Source organism: Trachurus trachurus (genome assembly GCF_905171665.1).
Source record: "Trachurus trachurus genome assembly, chromosome: 14".
NCBI classification, from domain to species: Eukaryota; Metazoa; Chordata; class Actinopteri; order Carangiformes; family Carangidae; genus Trachurus; species Trachurus trachurus.
The window spans coordinates 14,250,075-14,272,658 of NC_139903.1; the positions used below are offsets into that span (position 1 = coordinate 14,250,075).

General features: G+C 41.3%; 2 protein-coding genes across 7 annotated transcripts in view; one reads left to right on the forward strand and one right to left on the reverse strand.

Annotated features, from left to right (window-relative positions):
- Positions 1–10,743, forward strand: part of mink1 (misshapen-like kinase 1) — a 32,827-nt gene extending 22,084 nt beyond the window's left edge. The window contains exons 22-31 of one of the 5 annotated variants that reach the window (XM_083986699.1): positions 839–955; positions 1,234–1,369; positions 1,627–1,776; positions 2,311–2,454; positions 3,265–3,399; positions 3,531–3,631; positions 3,757–4,159; positions 4,888–5,027; positions 5,135–5,234; positions 9,443–10,743. In XM_083986699.1, the coding sequence (XP_083842825.1) occupies positions 839–955; positions 1,234–1,369; positions 1,627–1,776; positions 2,311–2,454; positions 3,265–3,399; positions 3,531–3,631; positions 3,757–4,159; positions 4,888–5,027; positions 5,135–5,218 (1,410 nt within the window). In that variant the 3' untranslated portion in view covers positions 5,219–5,234; positions 9,443–10,743. Of the gene's footprint in view, positions 1–838; positions 956–1,233; positions 1,370–1,626; positions 1,777–2,310; positions 2,455–3,264; positions 3,400–3,530; positions 3,632–3,756; positions 4,160–4,887; positions 5,028–5,134 lie in introns of all 5 variants that reach the window. The other 4 variants (XM_083986701.1, XM_083986702.1, XM_083986698.1 and 1 more) reach the window with 4 other exon arrangements.
- Positions 10,744–11,831: 1,088 nt separating this feature from the next.
- gnb2 (guanine nucleotide binding protein (G protein), beta polypeptide 2) lies at positions 11,832–21,517 on the reverse strand. 2 transcript variants are annotated; one of them, XM_083986142.1, is made up of 10 exons: positions 20,920–21,517; positions 18,885–18,964; positions 18,759–18,797; positions 18,467–18,573; positions 16,977–17,040; positions 16,561–16,723; positions 15,317–15,383; positions 15,034–15,235; positions 13,984–14,200; positions 11,832–12,935 (listed from the first exon to the last, which is right to left on the reverse strand). In XM_083986142.1, the coding sequence occupies exons 2-10, from the start codon at positions 18,939–18,941 to the stop codon at positions 12,829–12,831; spliced, it is 1,023 nt and encodes a 340-aa protein (XP_083842268.1). In that variant the 5' UTR covers positions 18,942–18,964; positions 20,920–21,517; the 3' UTR covers positions 11,832–12,828. The 2 variants fall into 2 exon arrangements, with proteins under 2 accessions (XP_083842268.1, XP_083842269.1); XM_083986143.1 differs by lacking the exon at positions 20,920–21,517 and having other exon boundaries at positions 18,885–18,999.
- Between the last annotated feature and the right edge of the window lie 1,067 nt (positions 21,518–22,584).

Here is a 22,584-nt window from a genome sequence, read left to right on the forward strand (position 1 = left end):
GCAAACATCATACATGACATAGAAGATGATTGTTGATTATTTTCACACAGTAACATACAGTATACTGTACATACTGTTATACCAAGTACTAGACTGGACAGTTGGAATCATCACTAGGAAGTCACACTTCATATTTACCATTGAGTATGTGTATTATATACAGAGGGTTTAAATTAAGTCAAGTCAAGTAATTTATTTGTCCCAACTTGGGCAATTTGATTGCAGTAGGTGTAAGAAAGAAAAAAAAAATTATGTAAAGGAAATAAATGATTTACAATTAGTATATTCACCGTTGACATTTATCCATGTTAAATCGGTTCCATATTTTATTTTAAAAATCAGAATATTTAAAGCTGTGCACCTGGATCTTTTCTGGTCTTCTTGACCATTATACGTGTATCTGTTCTTTCCATTTTCCATTAATGTGACATTATAAACATAATACATCTTGTGTTAGTGTTAGTTTTAGCTGCAAAGCATCCACTGATGTTTGTTTGCAGGTAAAAGCTGGAGTGAGTGATTGAATTAACTATGGGATGTCATTTTAGAAAAAACATAACGGAGATCTAGAGAAACTTGAAAATGTAAATAAATGTGGGACATCAGTAACATAAAAGACACAACATCCATCCGATTCTCCCAGTGCAAAGAACAAGACTCGACTTGACTTTTTGACGCAAATTTGGTCACAGCTGTTTCTTCAGTGTTTGTGGTCACTGTGGTGTGCAATCAAAACGGGTCACATCCTGGTGAGATTGGCCCAGATCGGAGTGGCTCATTGGCGTTATTTATTACAGGGAGGTGTGTTACATCTGTGTGTTTCTTTTCTACCTGAAAGACCCCAGAGAAGCGGAGCCATAATGGATACACTAACTTGCCAGATGTGGTGCAACCCTCCCACTCCCCCACTGATTCAGCCACTCACTCTTCCCCTGGGAAAGACTCTGTTTATGACGTAAGTTTTACTAATGCTAAGTATATCAGCCCTAAATTCCTGGTTTATTTTTATGTGTTCCCTATCTGCCATCATTCTAGCCATGACGTCCACTCCTAACACATTAAATCAGCTCAGTTTGTGAGTGGGCTGTCATCAAAAATACAAATCTTAGTATAGAACATCCTTCTTCTTCTTTTTTTTAGCATGTTTGTCTGACAAGTTAACATCTTCTCTAACATGAAGTTAATTTAAACAACACTGTACAACTCATACAATCTCTCTGCTCTCTGCACCAGTACCAGTCCAGAGGTTTGGTTAAAGCATCTGGCAAGTCCTCCTTCACTACCTTTGTGGATCTGGGCATGTACCAGTCACCTGGAGGGACAGGGGATAACATCTCTGTCACCAGTGAGTTGGAAGCTTTTCACTCAGGTAGAAACATCTGCTCAGAGTTTCTTGAACAGCAAACCATGTTGCTACAGCTGATTGTTAACCTTTGACATTATTTCTCGTGCAATAAAATACACCGGGAGGGGATGGAAGTATGTGTTTTTCTTTCAAGGCCAAGAATTTTATATAACATTGTAATATGAGTTTCCCTGTGTGTAGTTCTTGTAGCACCTTTTCCTGGGCTGCCTTGTTTTTTCTCTCCAAAGTGATGCATTTTCCATCGCTGCCTCGACGTTTAGGTTCCAGATTTGAGCAGCTGAAGATGGAGGTGAGAAAAGGATCCATGGTGAATGTCAATCCCACCAACACTCGTCCCCCTAATGACACACCTGAGATCCGCAAGTACAAGAAGAGATTCAACTCAGAGATCCTGTGTGCTGCACTTTGGGGTAAGAATGAATTTAGTGCTTTAGTGTAAACGAGAAAACTTATTTTAACCCTCCTTATGTATAACTAATATACAGTATGAGCTCCAGCAGGGCTCTCGGTACAAATATGACCACCGCTGAAAACAAAAGCAAGAAAATTTGATTTGAGGCTACTGTTGTACCTTAAACTGTATTAATAACTCCTAAGAGAAGGTGGAGCCTCTGTTTTCATTATTAAAGCAATTTAATAAAAATTTTAAATAAAATTTTCAGTCTGTCACCCATGCGACTTGAATGCTTCATTGAGTGAGGCTCATGACTCCATCTTTAAATACGCTTTAGATACAATGGTAAAATGAAATATTATGGTGATGCAATAGCTGCAGCTTATGAGAAATGATGATGGAAAATAACAGTGTTCAAGATGATAAATAAAGGAGTGACAACACAGGGATACTGCAAAGTTAATTTTAGCTGTGACGAGCGCAAAGGCAATAATTAGAATCATTGCATGCGCAATGAAAAAGCTGTGAATTTGTGCACGTGTCTCACCAGGTGTGAACCTGTTGGTGGGCACGGAGAACGGTTTGAAGCTGCTGGACCGTAGTGGTCAGGGCAAGGTTTACCCCCTCATCAACTCCCGCCGGTTCCAACAGATGGACGTCCTGGAGGGCCTCAACCTGCTCATCACCATATCAGGTCGTTAATGCTGCTCCTCGCCAGTCTGCTCTCGCTACAGTCAGTTGAAGCTGCCTGTTCATTTGGCATAAGATCACTGTCTTTAATGGAATGCCAAATACTAGATGCCAAATTTATGCCAATGCTTTCAGATGATTTTATTTTTAGTTAGTTATTTATTTGATTTATCTTTTCTTTTTTTTCTTTTTTTGCATTTTGACTTTTGACTTTAGAATCAGTGGATCACTATTTTGATTTCTGTGTAGTGTAGAATTTGTTGATGCTTGTACAGGTCAATATTTATAATATTTTTTAAACAATCTCTTCTCCATCAGAATATCATGCCAAACTGCTGCTCACACTTTGAGCGATAGTTATTGACTAGATCAAATATTAATATTCTTTTTGATATACTGTTTATCAGTGTTTTTCTGTTGATGATCATTAATGTTATTTAGCTGACATTTACTTGCACAAACGTATTTGATTTTTTTTAGTATTTGGGGGGGCTTTTTATGCCTTTAATGGACAGGACAGTTGGAGAGAGACAGGAAATGGGGAAACATAGAGGGGGAATGACATGCAGCAAAGGGCCAACTATTAGCTTCTGTATACGTGGCGCCTGCTCAACCCACTGAGCTATACGTTTAAGTTTGGGAATTGGTATTAATAACTTCAAAGCAGTATTTAAAACTTGGAAAGGGTATTTTAAATGAGATATTTAATTTGAAGTTCTATACTGTGTCTTCCAGCAATGAAAATGCAGTAAAGGAAAAAAAAAAAACCTCCTGTAGTATAATTTGTAATTGATCTCCCACTGTGTCTATGAAGGCAAGAAAAACAAGGTGCGTGTCTACTACCTGGCGTGGCTGAGGAATAAGATCCTCCACAATGACCCCGAGGTGGAGAAGAAGCAGGGCTGGACCACTGTGGGGGAGATGGAGGGGTGTGTGCACTACAAAGTGGGTGAGTGACATATGATGGCTGTTTATCACTGCTGTCTATTCCGCTTCAGGCAAGTTCTCATAAATGCATTTGGCAGAGTGAATTATTGATAACAAGTATCTGATATCAGATGGCCTTGTTGTTCTGTCTAGTGAAATATGAGAGGATAAAGTTCCTGGTGATTGCCTTGAAGAATGCAGTGGAGGTGTACGCATGGGCGCCCAAACCTTATCACAAATTCATGGCCTTCAAGGTAAGTCTCTCTTTTCTTACCCGCTGGATTAGTTATGCAAGATCAATCAAGCAGAGGAGCATTCAAGTTTATCCTTTTCTCCCACTCACCTTCTGCCCCTAAAACCCCCCACTCCTTTTCACCAGTCGTTTGCAGACCTGCCACACAGGCCTGTACTTGTTGACTTAACGGTGGAAGAAGGTCAAAGGTTGAAAGTCATCTATGGCTCTTGTGCTGGTTTCCACGCCATCGACGTGGACTCTGGAAACAACTATGACATTTACATCCCTGTGCACGTGAGTTGCGCGACTGTTGGACGGATGCTGCGTTTCAGGAGAGGTGGAACCCACACAATCTCATCCTTTTCCTTTTTTCTCCACCTCAAACAGATCCAGAGTCATATCACACCGCACGCCATCGTGTTCCTGCCCAGCTCCGATGGCATGGAGATGCTGCTCTGCTACGAAGACGAGGGCGTCTATGTCAACACCTATGGGCGCATCATCAAGGATGTCGTCCTGCAGTGGGGGGAGATGCCCACATCTGTTGGTACGGGTCAAATCCAATGACAAACTTATACCGCTTCTCACTAAAATGAGCAAGTCGACCCGCTTACAGTCAGCATATGGCTCCTTTCCCACTGGCCAAACAACCTGGGTCTGATCTCCAGCTGGCACGCTGCGTGGCCGTTTACCCCCACTGCAGCACTTTTCATGATGTCATCACATTGACATTAATGTGCAGAAAACAGTGAAGTAAACGGTTAACAGGGTTCCTAAACAAGTATGGAAAAGTATGGAATTTGATTTTATACATTTCCAGGTCTGGAAAAGTATGGAAAATGAAAACTATTGCATGGAAATATATTTATCTTAATGCTTATCGGGTTTTGGTCTTATGTGAAGTTATTTGGGTTTATTATTTTGTATGCGCTATTAGCTACAATCTCCTGGAAATGATTTGGTGACATAATGGCATACAAATTCAGAATAATGAAAACAAATGATTAATTGCATAATTTATTTACATGAGACGCATCTAATTACTCAAACGTCACAAATTATTTGAATTTTTTTAACCGAGAAGTCTGGAAATTAGGGTGTGGAAAAAGTATGGGATTTTCAAATGCCCTTTCATCAGAAGCTGATTGTTAGCAGGTTTAAACAGGGTTTTTATCCAGTGGGAGAGGGGCTTTATATGGACTTACATGAAACTAGATGCATCATCTGTGACCAGGTCTGTTCCTTGTATAATAAACACGATGCTTTGCTTTGCAGCTCACATCTGTTCCAATCAGATCATGGGCTGGGGAGAGAAGGCCATTGAGATCCGCTCTGTGGAGACGGGACACCTGGATGGCGTCTTCATGCACAAAAGGGCTCAGAGGCTGAAGTTCCTGTGTGAGAGGAACGACAAGGTGAGACATGAAAGCGCCGAAAGCCTCGGACGGTAAAGTCACTAACAGTAGCCAGATGTAAGGATGTTTCTGACCTACGTGTCCTTTGTGTCTGCGCTGCCCCTCAGGTGTTCTTCGCCTCAGTGCGGTCCGGCGGCAGCAGCCAGGTCTACTTCATGACCTTGAACAGAAACTGCATCATGAACTGGTGAAGGAACAGCTGCTCCGGTCAGTGTGTGTGAAAACCCAGCAGGGGTTTGGAGAAGGAAGTGCATCCGAAAATTCTCGCGAAAACGCATGCACACAAAACGCGAACACCTCTCTCGCTTTCTCCTCCAGCTCGCTCTCACTCACGCACTCCTGCTCCAAAGACACACGTACAGACTCTTACAAACACTCACACACACAAACACACACACATACACAAACACAAATAATATCTAAATTCATTCCAGCCTACACTCCTTAAAATACACTTTCTACCGAGGCCCCCTGATAACATTGTCCCTGGAATCATCACGAGAAAACACTGATGAGCTTCAAATGTTAATACCATCTATTAATTTGTACTGTATATACTCTTGTCTTGATTTACTTTACTTGGTGGACCTGTGTTCAGTCGTAACTATTTAGTTCCTAATTGTGAAGTATGTTAAAAACATTCCTTGATGGTTCTGCAGTACATTTTGAAGAAGGCATTATTTACCGATACTGTATGTCAAACTGAAGCTGTAAATATAGTTAGCACCTGACACTTAGAATCTGAATCATTTGCGGGCCTCTTATATAGCCTACATTCAGTGCGTTGCCACTGGGCACATGGACGTCAAATAATAAAATGCTGGAACACCCATCTGCAGTGGCTTGTGGTTCCCCGTTGTTTTGGGGATTTCACAATTCCAGGAAGGCTTAAAGGAAGGATTTAGTCCTAAAAAAAATATTACAAAGGGACATTAAGTCAGGATAAAGTAGCTTGTTCTTTAGTAGACAGTTACCTGAAGTTCTGCTCTCAACTTCTTCTTTTTTTCTGGCCTGAAAGGCAAATTATGTTGCTAACTGTCAATCACAACAAGTAAGCCTTGAATGCTTCCAAAACAAAATGAATTTCAGTTTTGAAACAATTAAATAATAAGATCAAAACAATCAGACATGTGTACTCATCAGTACTCAGATACACAGTACTGTGAAATATCCTGCTTTGCCTTTTTTTTCTATGGTTTAGGTGAAACCATTAATTATTTGACTCATCTGGCTTGTATCTAAAGTTTTTGTTTTCGTAGATTACAAAATACAAAAATTTGATATTTATATGTAGTGATTCTGTATTGGTATTAGCCTACTGGTATTCTTAACTTTACTGTAATTATATTGCCATTATATTGCAATATATTCTATCTTGTGGAGTCTTTGTTTGAGGAGGAGGGTTCATGTGTTCAGCTAATATTAGTAAGGCGAGTGTGGTCACAACTTTGGAGGACCGAGACGGAGGGATGGGACGTTCGGCAGTGAAGGAGGACAGTTGGAAAATGTGGGAGGAGGGTGTCACTGAGATTATAGTGATTGGAGGGAGTTCATTTTCAGGGTCCTTTCACCCTCCGACCACAGCGATCCACTCTACTGTATTATATTTCAGTTCTTAGACTATTTTTCTGTTAGTGTGGATCTTAATGTGCAAAGTGTTTGTCCAGGGGATTGCAGTGGAACAGCTCTTAGCGTGGTACACTTACTTATTTGTCTTGGGCCAGTGGAAAGATTTAACGTAATGTAGGGCGACTCTGCAATACCACAGAGGACTCCATCTCATCAGGCACTTTGGAGAACACGGCTGGAACACTTGAGACTTAATATATTTCATATCTTTACATTCTGCCAAAGTTCACAGCATATTCTGTAACGGGGGAATGAACCGAGGCCAAAGGCAATAGAATAGAGTTTATTTGGGGCGACTGTAGAGATTTGAGAAGAAACTATTCCCACTGATCACTAACCACTGGGTCCTTTCTGTGGTGTTGTGCTTTATTAGTTTCTTGGGATTCCCTATAGATCTTGATTTTATGTGTTTGTTAGTAATGCACCTATCCCCCATATTTCTGGTGGATTAAGTGTCTGCTTTGTTAAGGCAGCTCCTTAGGGTGGGGGATTGTGCTCTCATACACCAGTCAGTACAGCAGAGAACAGCAAGTAGTCTATGTTTTCTCTTCTTTTTTCTTTATTAGGTCAGCACATGAATAAAGCTTTTTCTACAGTGTTTACAACAACACTGCTACCACATAAAGCCAATATGGTTTTACTCCCTCCTCCCATCTTGCAGCTAATCAGCATAAGGATGTTGGGGAAGAAAGTTTACATCATTAAGTGGTGACATGTTGAAGTTAAAAAGAATACAACGGTAAAGTTTTAGTGAGACTGTCGGTATGAAAAGCTTTTTGGATGCTATAAAAGGAAACCTGGCCAGTGATCAACGGGATAGTCAGCTAAAAGTGGGGCTTTAAGCTAAGGCAGATACTATATATTTTATGCATTAAAAAAAAAATCAAAGCTATTAAGAATGCAGTGAAGGGTCAGGGCAGAGAGTGTTTAATCAAAGATTATATAAATAGGAGATTAATTTCACAGTAAGATTATAAAACAAACTGTAAATGAGCATGGAAAGCACTTTGACTTCAGTAAACATTTACAAATATATCTCGAGCAGATACTTTGGTGTGCATGTAAGTCATTGAAATAGAGTATGTAGTACTGTAACAAAGTTGTTTTTCCCTTTAGCGAATGTGTTTCTATTCTTACATATGTCGTGTGCCATGACCCACATTTCAGATTTCTCAATTAACAACACACCAGGAGCTCTGGCACTCATTTCTTTTCATGGGCAAATCATTATTCTTGTTTTGTTTTTTTCCAATCTGCCATGTTTACAGTTATAAAAGCAGTGCCTTGGAGTTGGGAAGGCGAGAAGTTCTAGGATGGGTTGTGAGCCCCCCCCCCCACTTTGTCTCTTACTTGAAATCACACGAAGAAGAGGCACAACTGTTTCTACTCCCTCGTCAACACTAACGTTTCTGTGCCAGTTAAGTGCACTTAAGTCAAACCCAGAAAGCCCCGTAGAGGGACTTGAAATGCTTTTTTGGCACCTAAAATGACAAAAGAGACAGACTACCCGTTCAGAAAGTTGCAATAACAAGTGAGCTGATACGTTTCCAATTAATCCAGTGTAACATGTTAGACGATTGACTCGCAGTGGGAGCCAGCATAGAGAAAAGCCATACGTATGAAACGTGTTTGTAGAAGAAAACTTAGTATTTGTGCACAGGTCAGATAAAACTGTGTGTGATGTCTGCTCAGAAAATGTAGGTTATAGCAGCAAAGTTGAGGTAAACGCTTATTCTTTACTGATGTTGATTGTTTAATCTTGTAGTGGGGAAAGTAGCTTGATATATTCTAAGAAGCCTATTTTATAAAAAAAAAACACAAAAAAAACTGTAAATTAGCCTATATTGAGAAATAAAAGTGAATGTACATCTATAAGACAGATTTGTATTTATATAAAAGCGTGTACCACTCTATTAATCAAAGCACAATGTATTTAAGGCAGAGAGATCGAAGCTATAATTAAATATAACAAAGAGATGGAGTTTTATTTTCCTCATTCACTTCAGCAGTCGTCAAACTCGTCAGTGTGAAACCAGTCCAGCTAGTTGGTCGTAGCGAAGCGAGTAATCCGCTGAGACAGCTCCGTGTGTGTGTGTGTGTGTGTGTGTGTGTGTGTGGGGACAGTGTCACTCTGTTGAGTTGTCCAGACAGAAAAACAAAGTCTGTCGTCTGGTAACCAGAAGAGCCGACTGTGGCTGTGATTCAGACGAGTGGTGACTCATAGATAGATACCGGTAAGCGTCGCCGGCCTCTCTCCGTGTCTCTGGCCTGCGAGGGGTCGACAGGCTGTTAATACGCTCAGGTGACGACATGCATCATAGCGCAGGTGTGGACGTGGTGATGTGATGGTGGTGTAATGGCTTCTGTTGTGAGGTTGGTGGCTCTTGGCTTTGGGAAGTATCCTATAGACGGCAACGTGTGGAAAAATGCATTTATCAATCACTGACTGTGACAGAACAGACACTCGTGTGTTTTTGGGCCTCCACGTTTTTTTACTCACCATGATGTGAAAGTGAAGACACTAAACACTAGGTACAGTCTCCTCTGCCATTTTGTTTGCAACATGTCTCGTGCTGCCTTGTAGCTTTACTGCTCTCTATAACAATCAATTAAATGTTGCAAAAATTAACTAATTCTGTCTCCTAATCCAAATAAAATGTGCAGATCTGTTTTTTTTTTTTTTTTTTAAATCACCTTTGAACAGTAGTTAAATTAAGATGAAATGACCCTGATGTGCAGAGTGCCCATAATAAACTGGGATTTGTGTTGTTCAATGTAATTAACAGGCAACTCCACCAATTTATCCCGGGTCATCTGGAACATCTTCTGTCTCATGATGGATGGTTAGAAGAAAAAAAAAACATTGATCAAAATTGATGCCAACAAAACTAAATGCTATTCTCTCTCCACATCCTACTACATTACCCATGATGCAGCTTGACTACTCACTGTTGATGGCCAAGCTGCAGGTTAATGAGTTTAAACCAGAGATGAGGAGCAGGTCACTCTCTCTCTCTCTCTCTCCTCTGCAGAACTCCACAACCCCAGAGTCAGATATAACGCAGATCCACAAAACAACTTCTTCCACAAAGACCTGTAAACACTTCCATGTGTAAAATCGGTGGAGTTGTCTTTTAACACACACACAGACACACTTACACACACTTTTGTTGACTCATCTCATGCCGCAGAAATTCCTACAGTGGGTTGCAGTCTCAAAACAGAAGAGTAGTTCTGGTTGTTGACTCCTCTCGAAGCACCTTAATGTATGAAAGTGCTTTTTTCATTTCGTACCAAGAGCCATTAAAAGACCTGAACCTTGCAGCTCTGTAGTTTTAGGCAACATGTGTATCTGGTCTGACTGCAGAGTTCATCCTGCAGCCATGATGCACAAAGTATGAGATCAGAGAGAGAGAGAGAGACAGGCACCACTGAGTTGTAGGTGGAGCTGAAGGTGACGTTTTCTTTTTTTAATAAGCAATACAAGCATTTGAACAAATCAATATGATGGCTGTCTTCTCTCAGTGCGGCCCGCAGGAAGTGATTGGTCAGTGGCCTTTGGCAGACTGAATGTCGGCTGGTTCGTGCGTCGCTTGTTACAGAAACTGTTCTGTACTTCACTTTCTGCTTCTGTGTGTCTGTTGGGACACTTGTTCTCATTTTGCTGTAGTGAAATCCCAGAAACTGCCTTTTATGAACTTTTCCGTATTGATTAATGGATGATAGCTAATATTCCGACGAGGTACTCCTCTCTCATTAGAAGCTTATATTTCTAATCAATAACGCATGAATGGATTAGCAGCTGTAGCTGGGAGCGAGGCAGATCAAACGTGGGGAGCTGGAAGACGACGTGGATCTTTGAACAGAACTACAATATCTCTTCTTCTTTTTCAATAACTTTTTTTTTTTAAAGACGGTAAACATCTTTGCAATGTTTTAGTGTGTGCGCGCGTCTGTGTTACTTGTGAGAGGTTAACTCCAGATTGTATTTCATAGACTGATAAAACTTTAAACTTTCAAAGGATTGTGTTGAATGAATTCATGTCTTAATACAGAATTGTTTGAAAAATAAAATACATTGATCTCATTTTGTGGTCTGTTCGTCTTGTTTCATTCTTTTTCTAATGTGAAAAAATGTCCATCACATAAGATCTGACATTCATGTGTTTGATTTATGAGCAGAGAGTGACCAAACATGATGTCACGATAATAATTCACACATTTTTTTGTTTTTAACAATATGGTGGTGAACAGAGTGGGAAAACGTCATTGTTTATGGTTTTACCACATGATGGTGCTGAAATCCGCTTAAAAATATGACACGACTCTTTTAATGCGGGCAACACTGTACACACAACACCAAGCACAGCTCAACTGACAGAGCCAGTAAATGGCATAAATGAACTGGCTTAATGATGAACATAAAATATTAATGGATAAAGCTTTTATCCTTGTTTTGAGAATCGGGGATGCTGGCTGAGCTGCAGCGCCCTCTGGTGGCTGAAGGTAAAAACACTTCAGCCCTGCAAAATATATATACAGTGTATATATATATACTATATAAATAATAAATAAAACAATCCAATGTTGTTAGTAAGAACTACTCTTATCTGAAGTTATTAGTCTGTAAACAATTAGAAATGTCTACAAAATAATACAACTAAACAGACTCTGGTATATTTTCAGCTTCCACGTTACCAACCAAATTTACCATATTTTGTAAATTTCCTGAATTGTGGTCATGTTGTACTGTTTGCCAACACGTACTGTGACAAATGATGGGCTCTTATTAAGAAGAAGAGCGTTCTTTAAACATTAGCTATAAACACAAATCTATCATGGGGCTGAATTTCACTTGAGCGTCTTTAAAACAAACTTATGTCAAAATAAGAATATAAAACTAGAATCAGTGATGAAAACGTAACAAGGCCACTGAAAACAACATCCTATTGTGTGTGTGTGTGTGTTGTCCAACAGCACTGAAACAATCACACACCTGCCTAATCTGCACCTGAACACACTCTCACTTTCACATCAACATTTTGTGTAGACAGTGTTTTAAAAATAAGAGAAAAAAAAAAGACACCACAATAACTGGCAGGAGAGGCTATTATTTATTAATATTATGTACAATTTATACCATCATAATGTCCAGATAATACATTGACCAAGTCAAAGTACGAATACTGGCTCCTGCTTTATTAAGATGTGTCTTATAATGTTTTTTTCTTTTTCACCCACCTTCTGAATCGCAGATCTTTTTTTGAGTTAATTTAACTGTATCAATATTCTCTATTAATAATCCTTAAAGTGTATCTGAGGCACACAGGGAGAACATGAAGAAAATAAGTGTTGAAAATAAAACTCAAACTTCAGAACAGATGTACTGTATGTGGGGGTACGTTTCTATAAAAACAGTGACTACATGACGTTTGGAGCCAGATGACGTTTCTCTTGGACTCGGTGGATTGTCCGTCCACGTCCTGTCTGTCTGTCTGTCTGTCAGTGAATTGTTTAGTTTTTTTCAGTGTTAATGGACCTGACTGGATTCTCCTCCTCGACCGCTCTTCCTTCACATCGCCACTGCTGAGATACATGTGGTTCAGAGGCAAAAATAGTACAGAAAAACTTGTCTGAAGTGCATTTTTCACTTCAATGTAAACAAAGACAGAATTGTCCAATTACTTCTTCTCCTGTTTAACTCGAGGAGCAGTCTCTCTCAGGAAACCGTGTGTGTGTGTGTGTGTGTGTGAGAGAGAGAGACAAAGAGAGAGTGTGTTTTAGAAGTGTTAAAAGGCTTCAGGTCATAGTGGCATTTTTTTAAAATTTTATTTGGGCAGCTGAAGATTCAACTGTATTTGGTCACATTTTGACATTTTACAGATTTTATATTTATATATATGTGTGTGTGTGTGTGTGTGTTTGTGTGTGTGGTATTGTAGCATGTGTGTATTTAAATCAGCTGTAGGTAGTGTGGGCAGGTGTTAAGGTGTGTGTGTGTGTGTGTGTGTGTGTGTGTGTGTAAACTCATACCTAAGTCATATATATTATGTACAGTACGATGTTGCAGTTTGTCTGTTGAATCTTACATACAGTGTGAATACAGGGTGCAAACTGTGTCCCAGCGGTGTCGGTCTGTCGGACGTTGTTTGCCGTCGATGTGCGCGGTGGCTCAGTTCCAGATCTTAAGGAAACTGTCCCAGGACCCGGTGCTCACCGCCATGCCGTCATCCGTCACACCCAGACAGCTCACACGATTGTCATGGCCGGCCAGGACTCCTGCAGGAGGGACGAGGAAAAACAAAAGAGGACTTGTTAACTGTGAAATGTTTTTGCTCTGCAGTCTGTTCTGAAACTTCTTAAAAACCACACAGAACACAGCGAGCTAGTGTTTGTTTGTGCTTTAACTCGCACCACCACAGGCTGGGAGGGCGGTTTCACCCAGCGATGTACATTTTGTACAAAAAAATCAAGCTGTGAACGCAGGGGATCCGACTGAAAAAAGGGAAAAAGTGTGTGAAATCACCGGTGAGTCTGGCACAGAGCCGTGTTTCCCCAGAAATAATCATATGTAAACTAAGATCAAATGGGTCGCAGCTAGTTCTTCATCACATTGATAGTTCTAATATAAAATGGCGACAATCACAACCGTCTTGTTTTCTAAATATATTTAGCTTACACCGATATAAAAACAGCAAATGTAACCTGAAGCCAGGGTGTGTTTGGCATTTTTGTGATTTAAGACATGAATCAGTTGCAAATAATAGTAGCTTATTATTTTCCTATTTATAAATCATACATTACAGTAAAATCTGATTTTGTAAAACTATGTCTATTTTATTTTTTACCTTAGATTCAGTTGCAGGAAAATTCAACTTAATTTAAGGATGCTAAACACTTTCTTTCATTTCCATGTCAGATAGTTAAAGGGATATTTCAACATTTTGGCAAATTGGTAAATTCATGCTTTGATGAGGGAAACCAAGAAATCCCATGAGCCTCCGTAGCGTATCTCTGAGCAGCTTGCGGCTCTGCTCCGCCGTTCTAAAAATAGCTTGCACCGACAAATAAAGGTAACGAACCTACTGCTTTGACTATAGGGATTATGGCAATGGGCCAATTTGCCAAAATGTTGAACTATCCCTTAAAACCAAGTATCACAGCTAACTGCAAAATTCATTTGAAAACTAAAGTGCACAGTGTACCTGCTCTTTGATGTATTGATCTGGACAATACCACATCCCTCAAACAATTGCATTAAAAAACTTTTTTTTTTTTGGTTCAAATTGTTCACCACCCACTGTTTTATTTCATCCGTTCCACCCACCTGCTCTGTCCCCCTTCATGGCGTCCCAGATGTTGCAGTTGAAGTCATCGTAGCCAGCCAGCAGCAGGCGGCCGGAGCGGGAGAAAGCCACGGAGGTGATGCCACAGATGATGTTGTCATGGCAGTAGAGGCTGAGCTCCTGGTCGGCTCGCAGGTCAAACAGCCTGCAGGTGGCGTCATCAGAGCCCGTGGCGAAGGCGCTGCCGTTGGGAAAGAACTGAGGAGAGAAGCACAGGAAGTGAGACGTTGCCTTCAAATCAATGCAACTTAATCATAAGCCTCTAATAAAGACCTCTACTGTTGGACTGGATCACCATGTTTTAATACACGACCTGTCCACCTGTCACGCCATCAGATAACCTGTGTGGCGCCTTTAGTCCAGACTTGCACTGGAGCTCGTCTCCTAATGGTCAAGACGCTCAGATATGTTGTTAATTGATAATCTTGTTAATCCTCTAGCTCCTATGCTCCCAGTTTAAATCCCTCCCAAAGCTGGAGACAAGGCAGTGTGTGACGTCACAGTCAAATCCTGGAGCCGCTCTGTTGATAACATATTAGACAACACACAGGAGGGAGCCACAACAGTTAAGTGAATATATCTCGGCACATTATATAGTATAATACAGGTTTTGTTTTATTCTGTTTTATCTCTGACATTCAGATTCACTATTGGGAATATGTATGTATGTCCTGATTAATTAATCATTATTATGTCATTTATCAATCAAGATGTATGCTATATGTTAACAGCCCACTTTGAGGCTGAATTAAAAATTTAACAATTGCCTTTTAAGAATCAATTGCTTAGCTCTATTTAGCACATTAGTCAATACATTTATCTTATTTTTCAGAGTTGTAATAAACATAAATCAATTTGGCCATTTGCAGCCGCCAGCACGAGCATTAAAAGTGAACTTTGTGTTAAAATTGACAGAGCACTCCTCCTAGATTTTAAAGAAAAGAAACAAAAGATTTGAATTAAAAAAAAAACCCCGGCCCAGACAGATTTGTTGTTCACAAGGCCACCGGTGCCCAGAGCAGCTCACTCACACAGATGGCATTGATGTCCGACTCGTGGCCTGTGAAGGTCTGCCGGCACATACTGTCCCTGATGTCCCACAGTTTGACCGAGGCGTCGCAGGCTCCCGACACAAAGGTGCGGAGGTCGGGGGCCAGGGAGAGACTCATGACGTCACCGCTGTGGCCCGAGAAAACCGTGGTCTGCTGGCTTGTCTCGATGTCCCACAGTGCACTGGGGCAGAGAGCGCAGAGTTTAGACACCTATTACCTTAGAAAAGCGTGTTCGCACTGTGCGTTTGTTTGCATCGCTCACCATGTGGTGTCTCCTGAACTTGTGATGATTTGATTGTCATCAATGAAACGGCAACATGAGAGGTAACCTGAGAGAAAAGAGAGCGCACACACTTGGATGAGTTCCCGTTGGACCTGAAGGAAACTTGCACAGTTAAGATGATATGTACCTTTAGATGTAGAGAGGTATTTTGAGCGTGTTCTGGAAACTACACTTACATTTTGGGGGCAAAGTTGGATAGAATACTTAAATGGCATTTCCTATATGTCATTGTAGTAAATAACTAATTGTGTGTTTGATGAAATCAACCAGAAAGGCTTTTGAATACAAATGAGTTTTGTCAAGTCAACAAATCTACTTCAAATTATAGAATTTAGTTTCCTAGGAAGATATTTTCTACAGTTACTTTCATCTTCACTACAAAGATAGCTGTTCTTTTTAGTCCTTTCTTGGACTGATGGTTGATTCTTTCTTTTGTCTTTATAAAAAGAATATTGAAATTATGAATAATTAAATTATTTCTCAGCTCCTCACAGGCTGCACTCAGGTCCAGTAAAGCATCATAAAGCCATAAATACAGCAGGCTGGACGTGTGGAGTCCAGTGAGGGGCAAAATGCAGGAAAAACAAGGAAAGCAGAGCGGTTTGCTGCTCTTAAAGTTTTAATGCTGTGAAGGTGACTGATAATCAGAACTTGCATAACCTTGATTTTTACCATCTGGATGACAATATAGGCTGATTGGCTGATTTTAATAAGAAAATCTAACTGAAGCTTTTAATTAACAGGACATGTCCTGCCCAGGAAATGCTACTCAAGCTTTAGAGTCGTCTTGATATTAAGTCACAGCCCTTGAAATGAAGAGCATTTGTGCCCATTTACAGGGGAAAATGCAACTAATTTAGTCCAATTTCATGCATCTCTGTGAATTTATTTTCATTCAACTGGAATCAAATTCTTACATACTATCATGATACTGCCAAAAACAAAACTATAAAAAGTGTTAAATCTAATAATGTACAGCAGCTCAGTAGCTACAGGGTCTCAGGCTCACAGACTCTCAGTAATGTCTCAGCTCATTAAGACCGTGTTGCCCTGCAATTAATTAACCATGTAAATGAAATCTTTATTGTTTAGGGGTTTGGGACCGGAGCTTTCCCCACAAGGACGGGCGACTGCTGTGCGTTCCTCTGAAATGTCTCATCAGTTTGAATCGCAGAAGAGTCGACACAGATACAGGGGTGATCCAGAGTGCGATGTTCTCTTACCTGTGTGACCAGGTAGCTCCCTGCTGACCCTGACGTTGCCCTCACGTGTCTTCAAGCAGTAGATGGAGCAGATGTTGTCCAGGCCTCCGCAGGCCACGTAGTTCCCAGAGGGGGCGTACGCGCACGTCATCACCCAGGAGGAGCGCAGGGGGATGGCATGGATCTAGGATGGGAAGGTTATGTGGAAAAGCAACTCATAATGTAACTTTTGGATCGGAAGAAAACCCAATGCTGAACCTGAGTGAGAACATAAAAATGGGGCCAGTATGAACACTGAAAGGAAGCTATTATGAGTCAACCACACTCCTACAAGAGAAAGATTTAATGCCACTCGCACTTTCAGTTTGGACACAGGCCAAGTGTGACTATTTATCCAGCTGATGGCCTGATGAGGAGAATGATTCAGCTGACTTTACCTTGTTAGTGGTGTAGCTGTCCCAGATGATCAGTTTTCCATCTTGAGAGGCACTAACCAGAAGCCTGCAGAGACAAACACTCAAGCATTTCAAACATTTTCTCCATCTTTTCTGTTCCGTTCCATTAAGGCCCTTCGGTTGGATTTACTGTTCATTTACAGATAAAAAAAGAAAAAAGAGAAATATAATGTCCATCTTCTTTTGCAACAATGACGATCATTTATAAGGAACATCTGACAACTTACGCCAGACTACATACACATGTGCTGTAAATTTAACTATGACTTCAAACTGAAGATAGTTGCTTAGTCAGATTCATACAGAATATAACTCACATTGATACAATAATATCAGTTTCCCAGTTTGCTAATTCTGTGCTTTAGTTCAGTTTGTGGTGCATTAGCCCAGATAATCACTCTGAGCTCAAGTCCTGAAGGCGCAGCAGCTTGACACTGCAGTGCTCTGAGCCAAACACTAACGTCAGTATGCTGCTAACATGCTCACAATAGATAATGCTAACATTTGCTATTTGATTAGCAGTTATATTATGTTGACTATGTTCATCTTTGTTTGTTGTGTGCTAACATTTGTGGCTCAACCCTGGCATTTACCACTGATTAAGTTATTATAATTCATCCCGTCTGTGCCTAATGTCTAGAGACATTTAAAACACCATGATAGCACTAGCGTAAGAAAAGCCATGTGGATATATCGTCTAAAGACCATGAATGCTGTTGATTTTAATACATGAAAATACACAGGATCATCTAAATCATTATAATTCATCCGCTGGCCACTTATGAATTTCGTAGTAATCCATGTGATTCAGCCTAGACCACAGTGATGGACAGACTGACCAGCCCTCGTACAGAGCTGAACTCCTGATCCCAATAAAACGCAGAATAATTACATCATGCCATTCAAAATTTCTAGACAATAGATAGTTATGTAATACATCACATTATGACAGTGCAGACACAGGCGAGCCCGGGCCACCACACGTCACAGCGCCTTGGTAGCCTACTCCGCACCAGTTTGGTCACATTATTACATACTGTTTATTTTGGATCAAGGTTTGATGGAGAAGTTTCCCTCTGAACCAACATCACAGTGTAGTCGTGTTACTGTGCAGTGCATTATAGATCTTTATAGGATGTATCCACAAATTGGTATAGTTATTATTTGATAAGTCTTTGTCTCCTATTGAGACTGGATGATGTTACATTCATTTTATGACATGCATTTACTTACAAATCATCACATTAGCCCCATTATACACTCCATACTGAGTTCTAATGCATTATTTCATCTAAAGTCGTTGTGGTAGGGAGCCAAAGATTTAGTTGGCCAGTTCAAAATGTCCATTTTACTGATCCACTTCGAGGGAAACTCTAATGGTGCATTTGAATGATGCACAGTCGGAGTTAAGTAAAAGGCAATCAGAGGCATTAAGTCAACAGCATTGAGTGTTGGGTCTAGTATACACTCACCTTGAGTCTGTACCCCAGTGCATGGCGTAGATCTTGGCGAGGTGGCCCCGCAGGGTGCGTCTCGTCCGCATCTGGATCCGCCCCACTGGATCCAGACCAGCGGTTATCTAAGTTGTTGAGGAGAGGTTAAACATCAGGTTTAATTCACTTCACTGTTTTTTTTTTATTGGTGAATATGTGTGTGAGAGGAGTTTTAAATATTAAAAAGTATTTAAAACCTGTCACATATATTATTATGCTTCAGATTTAATTGCTTCATATTTTATCACCTTGGACTCTCAGTGGCTCTTACCTGTGTCAGGGTTGAATCTCCACATGCTTTCCTGGCATCCTGTTCAACATGGAGTAAAAAAAGAGTTAAATATGTCGGTATTATCATGTCCAAAGTGAAAATTTGATAACAAAACATTTGACTTACTCTTATCTGATTCCTAAGCTGCTCTGCCTCCTGACGAAGCTGCTCCAGCTCACTCATTTTGGATTTGTCCAAGCCGTCACCTGTTGGTGTCAAATATCAAACCATAAGTATCATCTCAAAATGAACGAAAAAAAAGAGCTAATGACTGCTGCTATATATCCTTTGTCTCCCTGGGACTGGCATAGTTTCATGCTTTTACAATCCAATAATCCCAGGGCCTACTTTCATCAAAAATGAATCAATTAAGTCAAATAATTTACTTAAAATACCATTTGTCCCTGATTTGTGAAAATAAATAATAAAATAAAAACACACATTTTTAATCTCTAAGGTTTACTGAACCCACACAGTGAGAAAAAGCCTTGTAATCTGTTTATGGCTGTGCAACCATGCCTGGTTTAACTGAGGAGAATAATCTGTAATGACTAAGCTGCTATCATGCAGCCAGCATCGCTACCAGACAGTAGAGGGAACACTCCCTTTAAAGCAAAGGGAACCTGTTACACTGCGTACGTACAGGCTGGAGATCAAGTCACAACTTGTGCTATTGCTGGACACAGCCATCTTTAAGACCCCCTGCCCACCCCTCCTCCTCCTCCTCCTCCTCCTGCTCCCTCCATCCTCCTCCTCCTCCTCCTCATCATCAAGTGAGGCAATATGGTTCCTAAAAATTAACATGGAAGGTAAAAATAGCCAGGAAGGAGATGGCTTCAGCTACGGGCCAACTGGGGTCACACAGACACACACACTCACACACGTACACACACACACACACACACTCTCTACATTGCATCATGCTTTCATTTCAGTGGGAAGCAGTTATTTCCTGTTCCCGATCCGACAGGAGCACAGTTACACATTCAAACACCTTCCCAGAGACGGAGCATCAATTTGCATTTGTGAAGCTATTCAAATTCTCGATAACACTCAAAAGCAAACATGCACACGGCACACACTGCGAGGAAGAGCAATTAGCTACAGTAGGTCACTGTTCCCTGGAGGGACCTGCGACCAGATGGATCACACAGCAATAATGGAAGCCAAAAGGGGTGCATCATGGGTCTCAGTCTCCTGGCACAGCTGCTCATTTAGCCAATGAGGAGAAGAAAAGCTGGGTGGGTGGGTGGGGGTGGGGTAGGTGGGGGGTTATGCATCAGAGATCAGTCATAGATGGGTCCAGCCAGATGCTCGGGTGCATGTTTTTGTTGCCTGTGAGCATCGACTGTCGTGCAGATTTTGTGCTGAAGTCGTGCCAATGGACCGGGAGCAGAGGAGTGTGGAGAAAGAAAGAAAGAAAAAAGACACAAACACATCACAGCTTCCACCTGCACTGATGCATCCATGGGCCTAGTAGCAGACGAGAGGCTGCCTCCTCCTACATGAGGCTGCTGATGAGGAGGATGAGCAGGATAAAGCATGTTCTCGCTGCCTTGTAACATTTGAGGGCGTTCACTCGCTGGCCCCCTTTGAGAGCATGTTTTATAACACAAGGAGATATAACATTTCAAAGATGCCAAGTGTGACTGGCCCCACCCCTTGGGATGCACATCTGATGTGTAACTACACCACCATGGCATGGCTACATCTGCAGCTGGAGGAGAGTGCAGAGCCTCTATACATACACAGCCCCCTGAATGTCTCAGAGTAAAACTGAAAGGCTATCTGCTGCTGCTGCTGCTCACACTCATAGGCCTGGAAAACCGCAATAGAGAGAGAAAGAGGCCAGATCTAGTTCTTCATCTGGATTTTATTTCTCTTATCTGCAGCAATTTAGAGATTCCTAGAGCCTCCAGTTAGGAAGACAAGGCCCCGTGAATTCAAGCTACATCACATATTGATCAGCACAGTGATGGAGGCCTGGGCCACATCTTGTTTCACACACTGAGCTCCTAAAAATGCGGATGTAGCTAAATTAATTTAGTCGAAATGATGCCATGAAGAGGCTCATCATCACCCACCCAGCCATCTTAACGCTCACCGGGGCTGGCCCTGCAGCTGCTGACTGTCACTGCTGTGTTTGATAATGGGTGGCTACCTGTTAATTCTCCCGATGATTCTGCTGCCGTACAAAAATAAAAATGAAAGAAAAAAATGAAAAAGGGGAAAAAAAGAAAAACTGAAAGCGACGTCCCCCAATAAATAAAATAAAAATCCCGCGGAGGATCGGACTACACGTCTTTTTCTCTCATTAAAAACAAATGAGGTGCAGAGCAGATCCACTCAGAGCTCCCTCCGTGTGTCACGATGATGAGCTTGTTTCCCAAAAAAATCCTTTCAGCAAAACAGCAAACGGAGAAGGGCTGCACACATTTCCATTTATCTTTCTGCTTTAGCGGAGCCCCTGAAAAACACACACAGATGAAATCTACTACACTGCTGCTGCTGCTGCTGCTGCCTCTGCTGCTGCTGCTGCTGCTGCCGTTTCCTCTCCGACAAAAAAAATAAAAAATAAAAACAGCTTCGGCCTTATTCACGCCCGACAAGTTCCCAAACGCATCTCTGTCCGCTCCGGCGTAAACAAAGCCAATAATAATCAGCCGCAGCTCGGTCCCCGGCCCCGCATCCAAGGATTCAGTCCATTAAATACTATTCAGCCCCGTTTTTTACTCCGACTCTGCTTTTCGTGACGTGATCCTCGTTTCCTTCCTCTCTCTGGTTTCCTCCTCCCTCTGCCGACACTTCATCGGGGCGGCCGCCTCCGACCCTGCGATGAATTACTGAGCAAAATCTGCGAAGTGCCTCATGTGGGAAAAATAATGAGATCAAGAAGAGGAAGAGGAGGAAGAAGGAAAAAAACAAGCTGCAGGGACAGGAAGGAGTCAGCCCATCAGCAGGTCCAATGTGGCCGGTTTCTTCCTCCAGTCAGAGAAGAGGAGGCCCTGTCGCTCACTTAGCTATTATCCACACGGTTCCTGTTTTTTTTTTTTTCTTTCTCCCCCTCTCTCTCTCCTCTGAATATCATCATTCAGAAACAGGCTGCCAGATCACGCGGTGAACGTTTGCAGAAGGATCCTCAAATCCGGGCATGAAGCATATGTTTCAACCACACCCATCTCTGAAATACTATTAAACCTCATGACCCCCCTCTGATCAGACCACCCTGCAGGTTTGACATCATTTCCTCGTCTTTTGTAAACAAGTTTATCTGCACGAGGACTGAGATAACCAGGTTGGAGATAACAGATCCTCCAGGATGCTCGTTTTAAAACTGAGAAGTATGATAATAAAAAATCCCCCTACAGGTTTTTCAGTATGGAGGCCTCCTGCTGCATGTCTGAGGTCCATGCAAACAGATATCTCCCTTAACTAGAAATAAGAGCATTAAGAGTTAAACAGGCTCCATCAGGGAACATATTGGAGTTGATCTGCTGAGGCTGAGTCAGGGGGCCCCTGGGGATTTAGTATGGGATGTTTAAAATAACTCCAATTTATAGATGTGATTCAGAAATTCAAGCAGTTTTCCATTTAAAACACAGCAAAGTGATGCAGTTGTGTCCTTTAAAAAAAAAATCCATTAGCCTATCGATGTGCTAACTTAACTAACCTAACTCTGTAGTTTAATATAATAATGAATGTGTGTGTTGCTTTTTCTTACTTCACTTGGATATGAAGATTGAGTCAGTCACAGTTTTTGGAGGCCAGGGCTCCTCTGTGTGCACCGAACTACAAGAAAGATGTGCAACATAAAGGCCAAACTTCA